Source organism: Solanum lycopersicum, chromosome 10, assembly GCF_036512215.1.
Source record: "Solanum lycopersicum chromosome 10, SLM_r2.1".
NCBI classification, from domain to species: domain Eukaryota; kingdom Viridiplantae; phylum Streptophyta; class Magnoliopsida; order Solanales; family Solanaceae; genus Solanum; species Solanum lycopersicum.
Window position 1 is genome coordinate 38,287,632 of NC_090809.1, and position 25,110 is coordinate 38,312,741.

The following is a 25,110-nucleotide window of genomic DNA, read 5'->3' on the forward strand; positions in this document are numbered from 1 at the left end:
CATGGTTCTAATTTCTCCTATTTCATGGACCATGTTGTATTCCTTTTACAGGAATTCTAATGATTTAAGGGCTAAGTCCCACTTTTGATACTCTTATGTTTCAATGATGTATGCTAAGGGTTTGTCTAAGTATTTTTCAAGGATGAAACGTCGATTATGACTAGAGGGTGCTCTCCGTCGTGACAAACTTGATATCAGATCATGAGGTTGAATAATCTTAGGAATGATATCTCACAAAACAACGTCTATGTAGAGTCTTTTTCAAAATGTTTAAGTGCGCCACTCTTATGAATGAGAGGCTATGTGTTGTTTAGGAAATTCTCACTTCTTTGGTATTCTTAAGTCGTGCCTCAAGAGTCCTAACTTTATGTATCCTTTTCTTCTAATGCTTTTCTTGTGTATATAGGCTACGACTACTAGAAAAAAAAGCCTCAACAAGGGTTGAAGAGTAGATTGAAAATGCAGGAGTTCCTCCCCAAGATAACCAATTTACTCCTCAAGATCAAGTTCCTCTAGGGGGCCAAGTTGCGTTGAATCCTCCGTTCACGTCAAATGGAGAAATAAGGGCATCTCTCTTAAACTCAACTCAAGTCATGGCTACTTAAGCTCATGCTATGAAATCTCTAGCAAATTAGGAAGTTTCACCCCATGGGAATCAAAATGCTAGTACCATCAATTTACGTTTTAGCGACTTTACAAGGATAACCCTCCAATGTTCTTTGGTTCTAAGGTAAATGAAGGTCCTCAAGCCTTTCTAGATGAGTTTTATAAGATCTTGTATGCTATAGGTGTGATTTCAAATGAGAATGCCTAATTATCCTCTTATCAACTCAAGGATGTGGATCAAACTTTGAATACTAAATAAAAAGAGAATAGGGCTTTGAGAGCGGGTCCTATAAGTTTGGAAGTTTTTAGGAGGACATTTCTTGATAGTTTCTTCCTAAGGGAGAAAAGAGAGGCAAAAGTTGAAGAGTTCATCAACCTTTGTCAAGGAGGTATGAGTGTTCAAGAATACTCTTTGAAATTCATTAAGTTGTCCAAGTATGTCTCTTCTTTGGTGACTAATTCAAGGGATGAAATGAGTCATTTTGTGACGGGGGTGTCTGATGATCTTGTGTAAAAGTATCGTGTGGCAATGCTTCAGAATGACAGGATTTATCTCGTTTGATGGTGCATGATCAACAAGTTGAGGAGACTAAACTTAAGAGGAAAAAGGTATACCAAGAGAACAAGTCCCTATAATAGAGAAACTTCTAAGGGTATGTTTGAAATGTAAGACAAATCAAAGTTTAAGAAGAGATTCTCCAACCAAGTTCCTTATAATTTCTCCAAGGATAACAACGATAGGGTGTCTAACCCTAAGTCTCAAGGGGGAAAACGGGGTGGTTCACAAAGTTAGAAATTCAATTGTGCCAAATGTAGCAAGAGGCACATGGGTAAATACTTACTAGGAAAGGATAGTTATTTTAGCTGTGGAAAAAGTGGCGACATGGTGAAAAATTGTCCCATGGAAAAAACTCAAGCAAGGGAGAGTAACCAAGCTCAAGCAAGTTGTCTTAATTCTGATGTTCTTAAGAAGAACAACTTTTCTGCTCTCAAATCTAGGGGTGATCAAGAGGATTCTCCCAATGTTGTTACCGATATGTTGCAAGTATATTTAATTAATGTTTATGCATTGCTAGATCCTGGTGCCACTTTATCTTTTATAACTCCTTTAGTGGCTATGAAGATTTATGTGATCCCCAATGTCTTTGTTGAACCTTTTTCGGTTTCTAACCCGTGGATGACTTTGTTGTTGCTAAAAGAGTCTATAAGAGTTGTCCCATGTTAATGTCTGATAGAGTTACATTGGTTGACTTGGTAGAACTTGATATGTTGGAATTTGATGTCTTATTGGGGTTTGATTGGTTATGTGCTTGTTTTGCTTCAATCGATTGTAAACAAGGGTAGTCAAATTCAATTTCCTAATGAACCCATTTTAGAATGCAAGTGGGGAAACTCAATCCCTAGAGGTCAAATCATTTCATGTATAAAAGCATTTAATATGATTCCTAATGATATCTCTATCATATTGTGAGGGTCAAGGACCTTGGTTCGAGGATCCTCTTCTAAAGTCGTCCCCGTGGTGAAGGATTTTCGTGAAGTCTTCCCCGATGATTTACTCGGAATTCCTCCCAAATAAAAAATAGATTTTGGCGTAGATTTGATGTTAAATATTACATCCATGTCAAATCCCCCTAACCGGATGGCTCCGGCTGAGTTGAAAGAATTGAAGGCTCTACTCGAGGAGTTGCTAGACAAGGGTTTTATACAACCAAACATATCTCCATGGGGCGTTCCGGTATTATTTAAGAAAAATAAATATGGGTCTCACAGAATGTGTATTGACTAGCGATAATTGAACAAGGTCACTATAAAGAATAAGTATCCTCTCCCTAGAATTGATAATTTGTTTGACCAACTCTAAGGGGTGAGTTACTTTTCAAATATTAATTTGAGGTTGGGGTATCACCAACATAGACTTAGAGGCGCTGACATTCCTAAAACGGACTTCCAAACAAGATATGGTCATTATAAGTTTCTAGTTATGTTCTTTGGTCTAACTAATGCCCCAACGATTTTATGGACCTTACGAATAAGGGTTTCCGGAATTATCTTGATTCATTTGTAATTTTATTTAGTGACGATATATTGGTATATTCAAATAGTGAGGTTAAACACGTGGGTTATTTGAGGATAGCAAGTCCTCAAGGAACATCCACTCTTTACTTAATATAATAAGTGTGAATTTTTCCTTAAGATCAGTGGATTTTCTTGGTCGATCTAGTGCGGATATTGAGGTTGATCCGAAGCAGATTTGTTAATGGATTTGAATTTATTGCTTCTCCATTGACTACCTTCAAACCAAAGAAAGTTAAGTTTGAATGTACTGAAACTTGTGAGAAAGACTTCCAAAAGTTGAAAGATAAGCTTACCTCCGCTCTGGTATTGACCTTACCGGATGGTACCAAAGGGTTCATTGTGTAATGTGATGCTTATCGAGTAGGTTTGGGTTGTGTGCTCATGCACCATGGTAAGGTGATAGGATATGCCTCTAGGAAACTCAAGGTACATTAGAAAAACTATCCAACTCATGACTTTGAATTAGCGGTCGTGGTGTTTTTTTTGAAAATATGGAGACACTATCTATATGGAGTTCATCCATATGTGCTCACCGATCATAAGTCTCCAATATGTGTTCACCCAAAAAGCATCAAAAATCTCCGACAAATAACATGGTTAGAGCTTTTGAAATATTATAATATGAGTGTCCTTTACCACCCTAGAAAAGACAATGTGGTTGCGGATGCTTTAAGTCGAATGTGAATGGGTAGTGTAACCCATGTTGTTGAGGATAAAAAGAGTTAGTAAAAGATGTTCATAAATTTGCTCGGTAGGATGTTCACTTGTAGATTCTCCAAAAGCCAATTTCATGGTTTATCATTGTCACACCCCTTTTTTGTGCACAAAGGCGGATAGGGTTTTTCTAATTGAAGGGACGTTACTGATTAAGACATTGTTTTATTTTTTCCAAAGTTGATACTTGAAATTGAGTTATGGCATTCCAAGTCACCTTTTGTTTAATCCCTAACCAAAAGAAAATGACCCTTTGTTTGGTCTGCTAACCAGAAATTCGAGTAAGGAATTTTGTTGACCCAGAGGAAGGTATCAGGAATCCCTCAAGTCTCATGGTTCTATCACGGTCGCTTTTATTGACTTGTAATTAAATTATTTATTACTATTTGGGTATATTATTTTCAGGCTGACTTGCTCACACTTTTATTGTCGGACTTTTATTTGGTCTTAACTCAGATTCATAAATGCATTCTTGGTCCTGACATTTGGAGACATAACTGTCTTCTCCTATCGATTACCTTACAACTAATAATTCCTACTTACATTTATTGATTTAAATTAATGAAAGATTAATTATTAAAATAATTTGTCCAAGGTGCTTAACTGCATCCTTGAATTTCTTTAAGTGTTTCAAAAAAAAATATGTAACCACATTCTTAATTGAAACCATGTTGAACATATCTAAATTTGTGTACAAGAATATAGTTTTACAATTTTAAGTATGAGTCAACTGGTGCAAAACCACAACAAATAACAACAAGCAATAACAACAACAACAACAACAATAATGACGACGACAACAACAACAATAACAACAACAACAACAACAACAATAATAATAATAATAATAATCACAATAATAATAATAATAATAGTATTAATAAGTACGATATAATTTTACTAATATGAAATTATGAAGAAACATACTACTGTTAAATACAGTAGAAAAGAGGAATATGATATGCCTAAACAACTACATATAAATAAATGGACAATTCCTAAAAATCCAACCCAAGGTTATATACCAATTGGTTACTTTTGAACAAATGGAATTTAAACATATTGTTAAAACCACCGAAGAAACTATTGTTATCGATTTGGATCATGGTACTTTTAGATTTTTATCTGAAAGTGATTTTGCTATTTATAGAGAAAATTATAGATTTATTCATATTAGTTTAGTAAAAGTTGATTTTAAGCCCCTCACTCTTACACGCATACCATAAATCTTTATAGAAACCCTGAGATTTGACAGAAATGAGGATTGGAAAAAAAATCTTATAGGGACAATATAAACCCGTTTGGCATATGACCATGTTTATTTTAACGCATATCCTAATTTGCAAATCTCTTAAGTAATGGAAATATACTTTAATATTAAGTATAAAATTGTATGGCTATTATTGTTTTCCTGGTACAAAAGTTATAGGTATTTGTTATAGAATCTACTATTAGCCTTTATACACTTTGAATCCTATGTGTAAAATTATGGATTTTAAAAATGAAACAATTTTAATAGAAACAAACCTTAGTAAGTCTAATGTTATAATTAGACGTCCTATTAAATGAGATGAAATTGATTTTCTTAAAGAATGGGTGATCGAAGAAGCAATCTCACCCAAAAATAATATAAATCCTGATATTTCGAATATTGAACAAACTCCAGATGGGACAGTGAGAATAAAATTTACTGACCAAAATATATTAACGAGTTATGCTAATAATATAGGTTTTCCTTCAAGAATGTTGAGAACTAACTTATCCTACATATCTCCTGTTGATTATATTGTTGATATGTCTTCTGAAAGCGTCTACTTCATATATTAGAGAGAGAAAATTCTAGAATATATACTTCTTATAAGAAAGAAGGAAAGAGAGTTGATAATATCAAGATGATTTATGTTATAGTTACCCTTTATATGGACCCTACTTTGTCTGAAATGGACTTTCCAAATGATTTACATGGATAGATCGGAAATTACTGACTCTAGATCGGGATTGATGGTAAGAAAGAAAACTTCAAAAGAATTCCAACCCAAATGGGAATCATTTAGAAAGTTGTTCATCAAAAATTTGGAAATCAATCAACAAACATTCTTTAAAGAAGATTTTTATAGTGATCTTTCTTAAGTAAATAACATTATAGTTTTTGTACCATGGTTTATGACGAAGTATGTTTATAACTATATTTCTATGTTAGAACAGGATTATAAGTTATCTGATGGTACAATTACCAAATCCCTATTACCTCCTCAACAATATTTAGAAATTGAAAAAAATGATAAGACCGTATACTTTATTGCATTTGCAGAGTTGTTTGATTAAAATGACACAGCTCTTATTAAATCCAAGCATGCTAAAACTTTATTACGTCAAAACAATTACACAAATATTTCTGTAAACATTCTAGGAGAACATATTTTTTCTTTGCATAATAAAATTAGCCAACTATATGCTGAATTGGAAAAATCTAAGATCCCTGATAAAGGAAAAGAAAAGGCTACTCCTACTAGTCAACCCCCTCCAGAAATTAAGGACTTTAAATTATTAAAGCTTGATAATATTGAGAGATTACTACAAGAAAGATTTCACAGGTTAGACATTAATCCCCTCCAACTAAGTGAACATGATATCACTGATAGGATTTGAGATGAGATTAATAAAATATCATAGAAACATGCAAGAAACTCGATTCAAAGGATGTATTACTATCCTATACCGACTCCTCAGGATATTCTCTTGGAATAACAATAATATTATGCCTCCAATAGTTTTAGTGGGACAAAAATTTATGCATGGAATATTGATTGGTTTACTAATAGGCAAATTTATACTTTAACTCATAGAGTTCTTATGTATAGTACATTCTATAAGGCAAATAATAATTTTGAAAAAAACATAACCAACATGATTATTGCCGATTTTATAGGTCAATTAAGGGGTTGGTGGGATAATTATCTCTCAGAATCCCAACTTATGGCCATCTTAAATGCCGTTAAGGATGAGAGTGGAATGATTTCAAATATAGTCTACACTTTAGTTTTAACCATTATAGGACATTTTTCTGGAAGATGATCATATAATAGTGAAATCATGAGGACTATGATCCAAAACCTCATATGCAAAACCCTTACTTCCTTTAGACGATACAAGGATATTTTCTATCAAGGGTTATGGAATTACTGGAGAGTAAAACTCTCATTAGAAATCCAAATTTACAGAAGGGCTCCCTGCTTTATTTGCAGAGAGGGTTAGGTAATCTCTTAGAGGAGATCCAGTGAGTATTAGTTATGATGATTATACTTATGGAAAACTTATAAGTGTCTGCACTCAAGAAGGTCTCTTATGTAATGAGATCAAGTTGAATCAACAAATCAAAAGATACCATTTAATTGACAAACAACAATTAGGGGAATTTGGTGAACAATTCACAATTGATATGTCTGAATCCTATAAGAAGTATAATAGATGTAAAACGGAAAAAAAATTATAAAGAAAAGTCTCAAAGGCAATACAAGAAAAGAAACGATTAGACAAATCAAATAACAAATGTGGAAGAGTAGGTAATTATGAAAGGGATTTCAAGGTAAAGGATAAGATTAAAAGCCTGGATCTAGAGGATAATATTAAGAATTCTTTATATAAAATCCTCCTCAATTCTGTATCGGTCTAAAGTTTCGTTCTTGAAAAATAGCAAGCAAACAATAATATTTGAATTTGGATTTATGCGAAGGATACAATCTATATGAAATCTTTAATAAAAGATGTAATTCCTATGTTTTTTTCTTCAGGAATGATCTTGATTTGATGGAATACTTGCGGCTCAACACTTAGAGCGAAGACTTCTTTGTATGCGGGAGACTTGCAGATCACCACCGAAGAGCAACTATGTATTTTTGTATGTATGTATTTCTCTGTATTTTGGTCAGAAGAAGACCTCTTTATATAGGATTAATTTAGGACTTTAGGGGTATTTTGGTCTGAGCAATTTTTTACCCTGGGCCTGAAGACCATTAGTTGGGAACATCTTGTCAACTTAATGGACTGGCCGAAGTGATTTGGACTTGATTTAAGTGATACAATTTTGACATAGATAGTAATCCGACTTTATCAGCCAGTAATTTGACTTGGTCAACGTCTGATGATTTAATATTTAACCCAAATTTAATATGAATTTATCAATACAACTTCACTGCCTACAAATTTCTCTTCGAAAAATTCAAGCCATAATAATAGTGACGGAGAGGAATCCTCTACTAGTGAAGACCTAAAACTTCTTCATGAAGAAGACTACATATCCTCATCTGAGGAAGAATGTATGTTTTTCTAGATTGGCCAACCTTGTGATCAAGATTTGTATTCTGAATTCAAGGACTTAGACATCAATGTTATAAGTAATGAAAATTGGGTAGAGATGCTCAGAAAGATTGATGATCCTACATTAAGATCCCAAATTATTGACAAAATTGGTATACCAAAAACTCTACTAATAATACTAGAATTTCTAAAGAAAATACTACTTTTAATAATGCTTATATCTAGGCAGAAGTAAGCAGACAACTAAAACTTAGGTCTCAAACGGATCTCATCCCACTACAATCCAATATTTGGTTGAGGAGATTAATAATCTCAAAAAGAAATATCTTCCCTCAATAATCATAATATAATTCTTGATGAGAGAATTATTTTTATAGAAAGTAAGGAAAAAAATCATTATGGGAAACATGTCGTAGTTGAAGAAGATCCTTATGGTGTTCCAAAGAGTAATCTTCATGACATCCATAATGAGTCCTTTTGATAATAAAATTTATTTTTATAAACTATCGAACTAATTATATCTCACAAACCGTTAGCAAAAATTACTTTTTTATTGATTACAACTTAAAGAAGGAATTTATTGCTCTTATTGATAGTGGAGACGATTTAAATTGCATTCAAGAAGGATTTGTTCAGTCAAAATATTTTAAGAAGACTATACATAGTCTTCGTAATGTGAGTGGTCATAAAATGAATATTGAATATAAAATTCTTAAAGGATATATGTACAAATAATATATGTGTGCTTGAAAGATTTGTTTTCATAAAAAAATATTTCTAACAAAATTATTCTAGGAATGCCTTTTTTGGCATTTATATCCAATAAGTTTATGGCATGAGACCGGAGTTACTGGTACTTTAAAAGGAAGAAAAATAAGAACAGATTTTATACCTCAACCATTTTCAAAATCCGTGCTGAGGTTACAGATATGATCTCTTTAAAAAAATAAACAAATTTATTTTCTTAAAAATAAGATTTGTACTCTTACCATTGAAGAGACTTTACAAAATTCTAAAATCCAAGGAAAGATTGAGATTTTTCAAGAATCAATTCTCTCTACAAATATGTGGAGGCTACCCAAATGTGTTTTGGGAAACGAAAGACATGTGGTAAGTGTTCCTTATGAAGAAGAATTTTTTGAATATAATATTCTCACTAAAGCAAGACCATGCCAAATGAATTTGGAATATTAAATTTATGTAAAAAAGAGATTGATACTCTTCTTCAAAAGGGTTTAATAAGACCCTCAAAATCTCTATGGTCTTGTACTGCTTTTTATGTTAATAAACCATTCGAACAAGAGAGAAGAGTACCTAGACTTGTCATGAGTTATAAATCATTGAATAAAGTTTTGAAATGGATTAGATATCCTATTATCAATAAAAAAAGATTTATTAGATCGACTCCATGAAGTTATCATATTTTAAAATTTTGATCTAAAATCAGGTTGTTGACAAATTCAAATTTGTGAAGAAAAATATGATGATGATTATGATTAAGATGATGATGATGATAATAATAATAATAATAATAATAATAATAACAATAATAATAAAAATAATAATAATAATAATAATAATGACGACGATGATGACAATGGCGACGACGATGATAATGACGATGATAATAAAGATGATGATGATGACAAAGATGATGACTACGATGATGATCACGATGACGATCACGATGACCATGAGGATTGCAATGACGATGACGATGACGATGATGATGACGATGATGATGATGACGACGATGATGATGACAATGACGATGATGATGATGAGGAAGATGATGATGATGATTATAATAATAATGATGACGATGATGATTACGATGATGATTATGACAATGACAATGATGATTATGATGATGATGATGATGATGATGATGAAGAAGAAGAAGAAGAAGAATAAAAAGAACACATAGTAAAGTGACTGCCTATGCTCCAAGACAACTCAAGGTCTATGAAAAAATTATCCAACCCACGCTCTTGAATTATCAGCAGTCGTATTTTCCTTGAAGATATGGAGACATTACCTATATGAGGTGCATGTTGACGTGTTCACCGATCACAAGAGTTTTGAATATTTGTTTAGTCAAAAAGACTTAAATCTCCAACAAAAAAGATGGTTAGAACTTTTAAAGGACTGTGACATGAGTGTCATTTACCACCCTGGAAAATCCAATGTAGTTGTGGATGCCCTACGTTGTATGTCCATGGTGAGTTTGGCCCGCGTTGAAAATGAGAAAAAAGAGTTAGTTCGTAATGAACGTAGGTTGGCCCAGCTAGGCGTGTAACAATTGGATTCTACCAAGGGTGGTATCATGGTCCTTCATAGTTCCAAATCATCCTTTGTATTTGATGTGAGGTCTTACAAACACCTTGATCCTATATTGATAGAGTTGAATAATCGGTACTGTAACACCCCATAGATAAAATAGATCAAAAATAATTTTTTCAGAAAAATCTGCAAGTGCAACTGACGTGACCATAGAAGGATCGTAGCCTAACCCACGTCTGTTCTGCACAACCGTCGATGGGATCAGAGACTCCAAAAAACTCAGTCGGGATAAATTAGCTAAGTCTTAATCGGCGGACAGACCTATACTCTTTAGGTCAGACGACGGTCTGTAGTTCGTGACCGTCAATCGAGACCCCCATTCAACCACTCTATGACAAGAGCTACGGATTCCCCCTTCTTCGAGGCTTGTTGGGATGCTCTATTTGTCGAACTTGTAGAGACAAGCCTTGAAGTATTTGTGAAGCAAATGTTTTTTCGTCGTAGTTGAACTTTCACGAGACATTTAAAGCTTCATGAGAAATGACCATGCCGATATGTTAAGGTCAAAATTTACCAGAGTCTTCATGACAATATTGTCTAATTTGTAAGAGGTCATTTGACTTTCGGTTGTTTATCAACTCATTTTCTACTTGAAGTGTTTCAAGCTCTTGAAAATTTATCGCTTGAAATTTCTTCATAGTGTGGTAATTGCATTTGGGTCTTCACTATGAAATGACTGCCAATTGAATGAGTAAGGATTGTGTCCACAAGCTTGACTTGGTGATAGAGATCTTGTGGCTTCGATGCAAATTTTAGGCTTTCACTTGAATAGAATGCAAGGAATTCAAATTCTCATGACATGAGTCTTTTCTCATTCGGGCATATTATTATGTATCTCCTGAGAAAATTTTACCATAATTTGGTTTCTATGGAATTTCCGTAATTTAATTTCCATGGAAAATTTCCATAATTTAATTCTTATGAAAAATTACCATAATTTGTTTTCCATGGAAAATTTTCATAATTTAATTCTTATGAAAACTAACCATAATTTGGTTTCCATGGAATTTCCATAATTTGATTCCCATGGAAAATTTCCATAATTTGTAGGAAATAAACTTTCCATCTTCATAATTTTCAATGATTTGTATTAAAACAATTTATTTACTTTGATTTCAATAAATACATATGCTCTTACAAGGAATGATTGTCAATTTGAGGCATACAAAACTCAATTTTCGTCACTTTTTTTCAGAACAGCATGCCTGCGGTAGAAAATTCATAACTTGTTGTAGAAATATTGAAATCATAATCCGTTATATATTCCAAAAACTAGACTTAGAGGTCTATGACATATCCAAACTTCAAAACCTAAATTCTTCCGAATCGACAGTAATAGATTTTTGAAGTTTGCTATCAAATCTGTCTTCTTTTTTTTGTATAGCTCCATGTAGTTCGACCAAAACGTCTATATTTTGGTGTAGGAGATTTCGAAGGACGAGGGACTTGTTTCTATAGAAACTAGATATCAAATTCTTCATCAGTTTACTTCTCTACATCTTTACTGAAGAGCCACATATTGGTAGATAATTTGTTTTTATTATCTACATGGAAAGACAACATAAAACTCTTAAGTCAATAAGATCATATTCATCATGACAAGCGCGAGAGCATATTCCATGATTTTCATCATGCCAATTTGAAGCTTCGTGCAATTGGCACCGTGATACACACCATTCATCATGACGAACGTGTGACCATATGCCATAATTTTCATCATGCGGATTTGAAGTTTCGTGCAATTGGCACCGTGGGACACATCATTCATCATAATGAACGTGTGAGAATATGCCATAATTTTCATCATGCTGATTTGAAGCTTCGTTCAATTTGGCACCGTGAGACACATCATTCATCATAACGAGTGAGAGAACATATCATAATTTTCACCGCCGACTAGAATCTTCGCGCAATTGGCACCGTGCGACACATTTTTTTATAGGTTTATGAGGATGAATTGTATATGGATCATCTTATTTTAGAGTTCTGGCTTTGATGATGAACCAAACATGAAACATAATTGGTGTCTTTTGTTTTGCAATTATGTCTTTGACAACGAATCACACTTGAGATCTCTTCTTTCGTAGATTCAACATTGATGACGAACCATATTTAGCATCTCTTCTTTTGTTGTTTCAACTTTGATGACGAACCACACTTGGTGCCCCTTCTTTTGTAGCGTCACCTTTGACAACGAACATGCTTTGGTGTCTCTTATTTGGAGGATCATGTAGAGAATTTTTTCAAGTCATATGCAGAGTATGATACTTTAAGATCATCAAAGACAACTAAAGAATCACATGAGAAGGCTCTCTCTTATGCGCAACATCCTCTTGATGGTGCAATGTTGACACGTGAAAAGTTTGATATATCCATGGAGAAACTTCAAGCAACTCTAGCAGATGTACAGAAAGACTTAAAAGCCTTATCTTCCAAGAAAAATAAGGTCACCAGGCTCAAGAGAAGTTGTCCAAAAGTCAAGAGAATGTCACCACTACGGAGGGCAAAATTTATACCATTAAGGCAAATAATGTGATGTATAAGGACGAGGTTGAGAAACTAGCCAAGCTAGAAGAGGCAATTGAGAAAAGTCACCAATAAATCATAAATTTCAAGCCTTTTCCGTAGTTAGATTTGCTTTTTAATTTTTTTTGCTTCGAATTTTCTTACACGCTCATTAAGGCGTAATGGTTTTTTTTTCTTTTTAATTTTTTGAAGCAATAAAATGGTAACTTATATTTCAACAAGAAACTCCTAGTCTTGAACTTTGAATTTTGATTTTTTATTTCCACGAGACCCCTTTATTATTGAAAAATAGACTACATAACCTAGCGTTCATATGAGGATTGCAATAAAACGTTACTTTTTTCAGTTTTCTTCAGCTTTGCGTACATGTGGAAGGAAATTCATAGCGTGGAGTAGGAGCATCAGAATAATGAGATTCTTTTTTTTTGGAAAGATAACTTGGAGATCTTCAATCTATGTAAAATTCACGTCCATGGGATTTACAGTTTATTACAGATCTGTTTTTGAAGTTGGATCAAAATCTGCGTAATTGAATCTTCAGATTTCTTCGTCTTTGCGCACATGTGGAAGAAAATTCACAACATGGAGTAGGAGCGCCGGAATAATGAGATTCCCTTTTTTATGGAAATATAAGTTCAAGATATTAAGTCTGTACAAAAATCACATCCATAGGATTTACGGATTAATGGAAATTATCTTCAAATTTGGCTCAAAATATGTGCGCTTGAATCTTCAGCTTTGCATATATGTGGAAGAAAATTCACTACGTGGAGTAGGAGCGCCGGAATAATGATGTTTCTTTTTTGTTGGAAAGATAACTTCAAGATCTTGATTCTGTACAAAAATCGCATCCATATGATTTACGAAATAATGCAGCTTTGTCTTCAAAGTTAGCTCGAAATCATGGTGCTTAACTCTTCATTTGAACGAATCAACATGATGTTCACATGGCGACATTACATTTTTTTTCTTCTTATGAGTGAACGCAGAGTAAAAATACTCTCAAGTTTCCTACGTACCTTAGTGAAGAGGATCAAGTCATAACGTAGTTCAAAAAGCGAGCTTTAATTTTTTTTTGTGTCCTAACTTTTGCCAGGGCCGCCTCTTTCAAAATTTTCAACCTAGCCGACTTTTTTTTGGGATCCGTGCACAGTTTATACTCTTGCGCGCCAGGAGTATGAAGCCCCTTCAAGAATAGTACTTCTTCAAGAATTTTCCATTGATGGGACCAATTCGCAAGCCGTCTACATCTACAAGTTTGTAAGCTCCGCTTGAATAGACTTTTTGGATGACGTATGGTCCATCACATTTTGAGATGAACTTGATTTTATATTTAATAGATATGATAATCAGGCTTCTAACTACAAGAACTTGATCACTAACTCAAGGACCTTAGGCGAACCTTTTTATTGAAAGCACGAGAAAGACGATCTTTGTTACATTCAAGAGTTTGTTGAGCTTCCAAATTTTTCTCATCGAGAGCTTCTAACTCTTCAAGACGCATGCGATCATTATATTCTTGAGTAAGTCCCTCTTGGATGGCAAGACTCAATGAAGTTATTTGTCATTCAAGTGGAAGGACTGCTTCAGTTCCAAAAATAAGAGAATAAGGAGTTGCTTGAGTCAGCGTGCGATAAGTCATCCGATATGCCCAAAGAGCTTCTTCCATTCTATCATACCAATCTCTATTAGATTTGGATACGACCTTCTTTAACAACTTGTATAGTGTCTTGTTAAATGCTTCAGTTAGACCATTTTTCAGTAGCATAATGCATTGAAGAATTACGTTTCTTGAAGCCAAAAAGGTCGCAAATCTTATCCATCAATTTATTGGCAAATGTCTTTCCGTTATTGCTTAGTATATAACTAGGAATGCCAAAACGGTAGATGATATTCACCTTCACGAAATTCACAGCATTTTCCTTCTTTACTTCTTTGAGAGCTACCGCCTCAGCCCATTTTGAGAAGTAATCTGTTGCAGCAAGGATGTAAAAGTGGCTGCTAGAAGATAGACCTCAAGCATCAAATGGCCAAGATGTTACGTTGGATGTAATACATTAGGAGGTTGGTGCATAAAGTTTGCATGAAATTGGCATGCTTGATATCTTGGAGCATAATCCTAACAATATTTTACCATTGATGGCCAATAATAGCCCATTCGTTTTACATGAAAATGCAATTTTGTCTCAGATTGATGTGATCCACAAACTCCAGAATGTGCTTCTTGCATAGCTTGATTTTCTTCTTCTTCTCCCAAACAAAGTAAGAGAACCCCGTCGAATGATCATCGATATAGAGTATCTTTATAGTAAAGAAACCAAGGAGCACGACGACGAATTTTAGTCTTTCTCTTTGGATCTTCTGGAAGTATATAGTAGCACAAGTAATCAATCAATGCATGTCTCTAGTCGGCTATCTCAACTTTTGAAACATCTACAAGGTGTTCAAGCTTGCTTTCTTCATTTGCATCTGGTGGTACTATCCATTTTTGGCAGATAGTTATTTGAGCTTGGTCGGGCAGAGTCAATGTTGAAGCCAAAGCAGCTAAGGCATCACCTTTCTTATTCTACTTTCTTGAAACATATTGAAAAGTTACATCTCCAAGCCATCTAATCAATTTTTGTGCATAGTCATGATAGACGCACAATTCTGGCTTTTTGACTTCATAGCTACCCAACAATTGATTGATCACTGATTCAGAGTCTCTAAAAACTTGCAATTGCAATTTCTTCATATCGACCGCCATTTCAAGCCCAAGTATTAAGGCTTGATATTTTGAAACTTTATTGGAGAAACATTTTGTTAAGGTGAAGGAATATGAAAAAATATCATCTTGAGAAGTGACGAATATCACTGCAGCACCGGCTCGTTCACAATGTGAGGCCCCATCAAAATACATCTTCCAAAGCTGTTGAACTTAAAAAACCATTGGAAATTCATAAGGTAATTCATCAGTGAGTTCGCAATCATCAGGTAACGGGTGGTCTGCTAAGAAGTCTGCCAATGCTTGACCTTTTACAGCCTTTTGAGGAACATACACAATTTCAAATTACTGAAACTGGAGGTACAATCTTTCTAGTCGATCATTGAGAACGGGTTTAGACATCACAAATTTGATGGGATTTTCTTTAGAAACAAGACGAACGATGTGAGCTTGAAAGTAGTGTTTCATCTTCTGAATTTAAAAGACCAAGGCCAAACATAGCTTTTAGATTGGCGAGTATTTCAACTCATTTGGTGTCATCATCCTACTCAAATAGTAAAGGGAATTTTCTTTCCCTTCGCCATTCTCTTGGGCTAAGAGTGCTCCCACTGAACTTTGTTGAGCTGATATGTAAAGTATCAATGGTTTTCCAGGAACAGGAGCCGCTAAAAAAGGTGGTTTGGTCAAGTAAGACTTGATGCTCTCAAAGGCATTACTACAAGCTTGGTCCCATTCATAAAGAGTGACCTTTTTCATTCGAGATGAATCTCCTAAGATATGCTAGCTTCCCTGGCAAACTCTTCAATTCATGGATGTTTCTTGGCTCGACCATCTTCAGGGTTGCATCTATTTTTGCTTGATAAATTTTGATTCCTCGATGATGTACAAGTAACTTTAAATTCACCTTTCCAAGGATTCATTCTAAGTTGATACCGTCGTAATAGATAAAAAACTATCCTTAAGTCTTGCAAGTGGTCACATTTTTTCCTTGATGTCACTAATAAATCATCAACATAACATTCAACATTTTTGAGAAGAATGTTATCAAATATGTTCTGCATAGCTCTTTGGTATGTCGGTCATGCAATCATCAAATCAAAAAGTATTACTTTGTAGAAATAAATGCCTTTAGGAGTGTGTAATGCGGTCACCTCTTCGTCCTTTAGTGACATGTGGAACTGGTTGTAGCCGGATGAACCATCCATAAAAGACATCGCCTCATACTCAGTAGTGGCATCAATCATTAGCTCAAGGATAGGAAGTGGAAATACAACTTTTGGACATGCATTATTGAGATCTTGAAAGTCGATGTAAACTTGAATTTGCCCATTCTTCTTTCTCACAGGGACAATACTTGAAACCCATGTGGGGTTCTCAACTTCACAGATAAATCCAGCCTCAATAAGCTTGTTAACTTCAGTTTCGATCACGGGAACCAATTCAGGTCTAAAATGCCATTGAGCCTATTTGATGGGACGTGCACCATTTTTGATAGCAAGATGATGGACTGCTACCTTCGGGTCTAATCTAGGAAAATCTTTGTAACTCCAAGCAAATAAATCTGTATACTCGTTCAGTAAGTCGATGCAGGCCCTTTTCTCATCACTTGCTAGTGAAGCATTCACATAAATGGGTTTTGGATCTTCATCAATTCCAAGGTTTATTTCTTTCAATGCGTCAAAAGTCACCTTTACTCCTTCTTCATGTTCGGGTGCCGCATCGTTAGCATTTTCATATTCTTGAGGTTATCCATATCTTAAAGATATGTGGTAACACCATGAAACATTCTCCGACTCTCCAGCAATTTGAATTGGAGATTAAATATGCATTTCATCTTGTGTAGTGACATGATTTGAAGGCCGACACTTTCTTCATCTTCCTCACGTTTCGTAGTGTAGACCATAACAAGAGAATTTTCATTTAGTACTTCCCACAAGAGGCCACAATGTTCCTATGTCGCATAATTCTAGAAGGGATTAGACTTTGAAAGTCTTTAAGAGCATCTTTTAGATTTGGGTAAAGCAGATGCTTGCATACCCTTGATATTTCTTCGACCCTTGTTTTTATTCCTCAATGGTCCCAACCTCTCAAACAAAGAAATCCTTTGTGTTAAGCTTCTATGCCGATTGAAGACAGAAGGCCTCTTGTTAGAATTAGCAGACTCATCTTCCGCACTTATGTAGTTGTTGCTCACCCTTTTTATGGAGATGCAGATAGGTGGAGGCTTTTTGTATGTCACCCCTTCACGTTGTTGCCTCATAATAGGTTCGGATGGAAGCTTCCCAAATTTTGATGGTTCATTTGGATCGTTTTCTAGCAACCTGTAAGCATTAGGATTAAAACCTTCTTCTGTATGCTTCATTGGGAGTGCTTCACATTGGGGTGACTTAGAGGCCACAAATTTATCGTGAAGCAATGACTCAGGAGCCATAGATTTCCCATGTAATTTTGTGGATGACTTCATCATATCAATTCGCCTTACAGGAAGGGTCAAACCTTCCAGCGCACTTCCTCGCAATTCGAGAGAGTGTCTCTTGTCCTCCTTTGCCTTTGGGGCATAAATAAGAATGGATGTGACGTTTTTACTTGAAAAAGCATCAATCATGTTAGACATCTTGTTTGGACTGTCAAGCTTTGGATCTTCTTTGTTTGCGACTTTTGGCTTAGCAACCACTACCTTAGCCATCTTGTTGAGGAGTACAACATTTCCAGATGCAATGTCATTAACTTTTATGGAATATTTTTAAAATAAAACTTTGCATCAGCAAAGTGAGCTTCAACTTCAGTGAATGGATTATCTTTTGCAGTAATCCTTTTTGCAACTCCATTCTCATAATACTTCAAAAATTGGTGGTAGGTAGATGGGACTACTTTGTTCTCATGTACCCATGGCCTACCAAGAAAAATGTTATATGAATTCTTTGCATCAATTACATGTAACCACACGCTTGGATGTAATTGTCCGATGGTGAGGTCTACTTTGACGGTCACTATGGACCTTTGTACTCCTTGATTGAATCCTTGGATCGTCAATCGACTATCTATAAAATCTTTTGTTGATATCCCAAGTTCTTTCATTGTGCGAATCGGAAGGATGTTGATTCCAGATCCTCAATCGACTAGGATTCTATTTACTCTTCTCTCATACGCAAAATCGACCATGAATAAAGGGCGATTATGAAACGTGTCACCAAATAGAAGATCATCGTCAAAGAATGTGATTTTGGCCATACATGCATTTTCAACTACAGGAGATCAATGTGAAGCATCTTTTGGTGATGAGCATGATGGATTTTTAACTTTAGGAGACGACTTTGGAGAATCATTTGATGATTGATATGATAGAGTTGCATCTTTCGCTTCCTTTTCATCGACATTACAACATAGAGCTTTTGTGCCATTATATGTGAACTTTGTGTAGAACCCATATGGAAAATATTCTCCAAATGTAATTGGTGAGGCCTCTCTTGGTTGTGGTGCATCTTTATTTCCTTTTTCTTTGAATACAGACTCAAAGTTATGATTTTGGGTCTCCTTACCATCTTTTCCCTAATATGTTGCTTTGTTGACTCTTTGTGCGAACTCATTTTTGGCGTCTATGGCGAGTCATAAGAGTCCAACCCATATCATCAAGATCATCGACTAGTATTCATCTTCTCTCGTTGATCCATCTCGTACAGAAGCCGCATCACTTAGTATAGGAAGAGATAACAAATTATTTACATCAATAGGCTCAAAGTGTCCAAACTTAACCATTCTTGTATGATTGATGTTTAGGATGTCTTGTTCATTATTTCCTTCAACAAAATTGCAGGTCATGATCATATTGGGTAAGTAAGAAGCGAAACTGACTTGGTTTGAACTCAATTTCTCATCTTCAAGTTCAATCTTCCCTTCGCGAGCTAATTCAATGATTTGGTCCTTTAAGACAAAGCATTTCTCGATAGGGTGTCCAACCAACCGATGATATTTGTAGTATTTTGGATCATTACTCCTCCCTGCTTCATCTAGTTGTTTCATCTCTGGTAACTCAAAAAGTTTCATCTCAAGGAGTTCATCAAAGATTGCAGAAACATCTGAGCCAAGAAATGGGTAGTCTTTTCGTTGTATTTCGTTCAAAGTGAGCTTTTGATTCATCCTTCTTTCAAAAGAAGTCAATTTTGCGCTCTGTTTACTGCCCAGCCTTTTGGTGAATTTCACATGAGAAGTATACACGTTCATGGATTCCTTGTTTTCAATGTTAGGCAAATATTTTCCCATTTTCAAGTATTCTTAACTTTCTTTGACTTTACGGAGTTCGTGGACAAATAGCACTTCAGTTCCAACTGACGGCATGTTCAACTCCATATCATGAGAGTCGGTGGTCAATTCTTCAAAAGTTTTAGGATTTATGCCTTGCAAAATATAGAGTATACCCCAATGCATACCTTTAATGCACATTTCTATGCCTGAATCTTCATTAAGTATATCTTTACAGATCAGACTTGCATGCCTCCATCGATTGATGAATTCAAAGACCGTCTCTTTATTGCGCTGACTTGTGTTTGTAAGTTCCACCATGCTTATAGTATGCCTTGTGCTATAGAAGGGATTGAGAAATTCTTGCTCCATTTGTTCCCAACTATCAATGGAACCAGACTCAAGGTCTATGTACCAATCGAAAGCATTGCCCTTAAGGGAGCGGACAAATGGTTTGACAAGGTAGTCTCCGTATGTCCCAACATTGTTGCACATTTAAATGAAGTGTGCCACATGTTGTTTTGGGCATTCCTTACCATCGAACTGCTGAAATTTTTAAGGTTGATAATCGGCAGGCACTTTCAAGCTATTAATCCTTGCAGAGCAATGTCTTACATATGTCAAGGAAGATTCGTAGAAACTTCATACTTGTATTTAATGGTCCCCTGATTTACTCCTTGATTTGGTTGATCAGGATCGTTTCGTCAGAGGAAACTTGGATCTCTTTAGCATGTTCCACTTGTTTTGAAGGGCGATCAACCGTCTCTTGTACTTGTGGACATTTTCCAGGCGCATGGCTTGATTCTTTATCCATCATGCCTTCCATCCTATCAGTTAGCTTAACAATTCGAGCATCTTAATCTTGAACATACTTGGTCAAGCCTTCAATAGCTCTTGTCAAGATCACAAGTTGTTCTTCTACACATGAAGTGCCAGTTACCATTGCGTGCATTACAATAGTAAGTGATGGAGAAAGGTGTTGATTTTCCCAAACATGTGATGCAAACATGTTATGTGGGGTAGATCCAGTGCTCAAGACATCATCGTTGACTAAAGCAAAAGGCTTTTCGTATGTAGATAACCTCATTTGGTCAAGAACCCTCTCGACCATTTCAGCGATGTCTTCTTTTGTGTCTTTCGCAGGAAACTCCCCATATCTTGGGGACAAACCAAAAGCAACAGCAGATTCGGACGACACTCCTGAGGCTTATTGTCCCAATATCTTGGCTTGGTTCCTTGTGATAGGTTCCATGTTTCCCGCAGTAACATCAAGGATATTTTCCACATCGATGTAGAATTTGGATCCATCAATTTTTGCGGAAGAAGATCAAAATCCAGACGCAGATACAGATTTTGATATATATATATATTTTTTGATGCAGATGCAAATTTAATGCAAATACAGATCCATATATAGATAAAGATTTAGATGCAGATACAGATCTCGATGCAGATGCGGATGCAGATCCGAATTTGGATGCAAATGCAAATACGGATGTAGATCCAGATTTGAATGCACATGCAGATTTTGAGTTGATATTCTTGGAAGTCATGTAAATGTTCTTGAACTTATATTTTGGAAGAGAAAATATGAGAGGTAATGATTGTCCCACTAGGCCTGCCAATTAGTATGCGTCTAAAGTTTCGTTCCTGAAAAACAGCAAACATGAAATAAAAAATAGCAAGCAAACAATAATATTTGAATTTGGATTTATTCAAAGATTACAATCTTTAATAAAAGATGTAATCCTCTAATTTTTCTCTAAGAAAATGATCTTGATTTGATGGAATACTTGTGGCTCAACACTTGGAGCGAAGACTTCTTTGTATGCAGAAGACTTGCAGATCACCACTGAAGAGCAACTATGTATTTTTGTATGTATGTATTTGTGTGTATTTTGGTCAGAAGAAGACCTCTTTATATAGGCTTAATTTAGGGCTTTAGGGGTATTTTGGTCTGAGCAATTTTTTACCCCTGGGCGTGAAGAACATGAGTTGGGATCATCTTGTCAACTTAATGGACTAACCGAAGTGATTTGGACTTAATTTAAGTCATACAATTTTGACTTGGATATTATCAACTTTATCAACCAGTAATTTGACTTGGTCAATGTATGATGATTTAAGATTTAACCAAAATTTAATACTGATTTATCAATACAACTTCACTGCCTACAAATTCCTCTTCGGAAAATTAAATCCCTAATAATAGTGACGGAGAGGAATCCTCTACTAGTGAAGACCTAAAACTTCTTCATGAAGAAGACTACATATTCTCATGTGAGGAAGAATGTATGTTTTTCCAGATTGGCTAACCTTGTGGATATAGATAAGGATGAATTATATCAGTTGTATTGTCAATTCAAGGACTTAGACATCAATGTTATAAGTAATGAAAATTGGGTAGAGATGCTCAGAAAGATTGATGATCTTATATTAAGATCCCAAATTATCGACAAAATTGGTATACCAACAACTCTACTAATAATACTAGAATTTCTAAAGAAAATACTACTTTTAATAACGCTTATATCTTGGAAGAAGTAAGAAGACAACTAAAACTTAGGTCTCAAATGGATCATAATCCCACTACAATCCAATATTTGGTTGAGGAGATTAATAATCTCAAAAAAGAAATATTTTCCCTCAAAAATCATAATATAATTCTGATGAGAGAATTATTTATATAGAAAGTAAGGACAAAAATCATTATGGGAAACATGTCATAGTTGAAGAAGATCCTTATGGTGTTCCAAAGAGTAATCTTCATGACATCCATAATGAGTCCATTTGATAATAAAAATTTATTTTTATAAACTATCGAACTACTTACAACTCATAAACCGTTACCAAAAATTATTGTTTTATTGATTACAACGTAAAGAAGGAATTTATTGCTCTTATTGATAGTAAAGATGATTTAAATTGCATTCAAGAAGGATTTATTCTGTCAAAATATTTTAAGAAGACTACACATAGTCTTCGTAATGTGAGTGGTCATAAAATGGATACTGAATATAAAATTCTTAAAGGATATATGTAAAATAATATATGTGTGCTTGAAAGATTTGTTTTAATAAAAAAAATATTTCTAACATAATCATTCTAGGAATGCCTTTTTTGGCATTTATATCTAATAACTTTATGGGATGAGACTGGAATTACTGGTATCTTCAAAGGAAGAAAAATAAGAATAGATTTTATATCTCAACCATTTTCAAAATTCGTGGTGAGGTTAAAGATATGATCTCTTTAAAAAATAAACAAGTTTATTTTCTTACTAATAATATTTGTAGTTTTACCATTGAAGAGACTTTACAAAATCCTAAAATCCAAGGAAAGATTGAGATTTTTCAAGAATCAATTCTCGCTACAAATATGTGGAGGCTACCCAAATGTGTTTTGGGAAAGGAAAGACATGTGGTGAGTCTTCTTTATGAAAACTTATTGAAGTCTGAAATCTACTTTAAACTCTTTGGAATTAGAAAAAGGCAGGGCTAACCGGAGCCTAATGTTTATACAATCCATGAACTGCCTGCATAAATTCCCTTTAGGAAAGGCTCAAGAGTACACTGAGTTACGCGAGATCAAGATTGAAATATTTACTTCATTTTCATTAGTATAAGTTAGTTTGAAGGTGGGTACCGTGGAAGGGGTAGGTTCTCTCTGAAAGATAGACTCGGATAGGAATAGAGAATATAAGCTGACAGCAAGTATTATCCTACGGGCTTAAGTAGGCTGCAGGAAAGCAGGTAAGACAATGACGAACTCGGACATGAAATGAAGTTAAGTAGTTTTTAAGATAATATTCTCCCTAAGGCAAGACCATGCCAAATGAATTTGGAATATTAAATTTATGTAAAAAAGAGAGTGATACTCTTCTTCAAAAGGGTTTAATAAGACCCTCAAAATCTCTATGGTCTTGTACTGCTTTTTATGTTAATAAACCATCCGAACAAGAGAGAAGCGTACCTAGACTTGTCATAAATTATAAATCACTAAAAAAAGTTTTAAAATGAATAATATATCCTATTACCAATAAAAAAGATTTATTAGATCGACTTTATTAAGTTATTATATTTTCAAATTTTGATTTAAAATCACGTTGTTGGCAAATTCAAATTTGTGAAGAAGATAAATATGATGATGATGATAATGATGATGATGATGATAATAATAAGAATAATAATAATAATAATAATAATAATAATAATAATGACAATGATGACAATAACGGCGACGATGATGATGATGATGATGATGACGACGATGACTACGATGATGATGATGATGACGATAACGATAACGATAACGATCACGATGACCATGACAATTGCGATGATGATGATGATGACGATAATGATGATTACGATGATGATTACGATGATGATGATAATAATAATAATAATAACGACGTGACGATTACGATGATGATGATGACGACGACAACGATGATGATAATGATGATGAAGAAGAAGAAGAAGAAGAAGAAAAAGACATAGTAAAGTGCCTGCATATGCTTCAAGAAAACTCAAGGTCCATGAAAAAAATTATCCAACCCACGCTCTTGAATTATCAGTGGTGGTATTTTCCTTGAAGATATGGAGACATTACCTATACGAGGTGCATGTTGACGTGTTCACCAATCACATGCGTTTTCAATATTTGTTTAGCCAAAAAGACTTAAATCTCCTACAAAAAAGATGGTTAGAACTTTTAAAGGACTGTGACATGAATGTTCTTTACCACCTTGGCAAAGCCAATGTAGTTGTGGATGACCTAAGTTGTACGTACATGGTGAGTGTGGCCCGCGTTGAAAATGAGAAAAAAGAGTTAGTTCGTAATGAACGTAGGTTTGTCTAGTTAGGTGTGTAACAAATGGATTCTACCAAGGGTTATCATGGTCCATCATAGTTCTAAAGCATCCTTTGTATTTGATGTGAGGTCTTACAAACACCTTGATCCTATATTGATAGATTTGAATAATAGGTACTGTAACACCCCTTAGACAAAATAGATAAAAAAAAATTAAAAAAAACTGCAGGTGCAACCGACGTGACCATGGAAGGATTGTAGCCTAACCCACGTCCGTCCTGCACAACCGTCGATGGGATAAGAGACTCCAAAAAAAACTCAGCCGGGAAAAATTAGCTAAGTCTTAATCGACGGACAGAACTATCGTCTGTAGGTCAGATGACGGTCCGTAGTTCGTGAACGTCAATCGAGACCCCCAATCAACCACTCCATGACAAGATCTACGGATGACCAGCATGGTCTATAGGTGGACCTATGGTGCTTAGGTCTTGCAGTAGGTGGGAATTAACAGACAATTAAGAGGGAAATACAGTTGGGTCAAATTCAAATTGTTGAAACCCTTAGCACAAAATGAATTAGTTGTCCCATGACCTATCCACATATAGATAATTGAATTATATTTCCATAGTCACCGGCCTTGCTAAAATCAGACCTCTGAGTAAAAAGTTATTTCCCATTTAGTGAAGGCTTGTCGAACATGCCCAACTGACGGACCAACCGACGGGGCGTCGGTCAATCGACAGACCGTCAATTCTGGTCGTTGATTGGTC

General features: G+C 34.9%; 1 protein-coding gene across 1 annotated transcript; it reads left to right on the forward strand.

Annotated features, from left to right (window-relative positions):
* Nucleotides 1-1,489: 1,489 nt before the first annotated feature.
* Nucleotides 1,490-9,627, forward strand: LOC138338819 (uncharacterized). Its single transcript, XM_069289903.1, has 2 exons — nt 1,490-1,688; nt 9,215-9,627. The coding sequence occupies exons 1-2, from the start codon at nt 1,490-1,492 to the stop codon at nt 9,625-9,627; spliced, it is 612 nt and encodes a 203-aa protein (XP_069146004.1).
* The last annotated feature ends 15,483 nt before the right edge of the window (nt 9,628-25,110 follow it).

Coding starts and splice junctions, on each gene's coding strand:
- LOC138338819 (XM_069289903.1), top strand. CDS start 1,490: ATGGTGAAAAATTGTCCCATGGAAAAAACTCAAGCAAGGGAGAGTAAC. Junction 1,689..9,214: donor TTATGCATTGCTAGATCCTG/GTGCCACTTTAT, acceptor ATTATGATTAAG/ATGATGATGATGATAATAAT.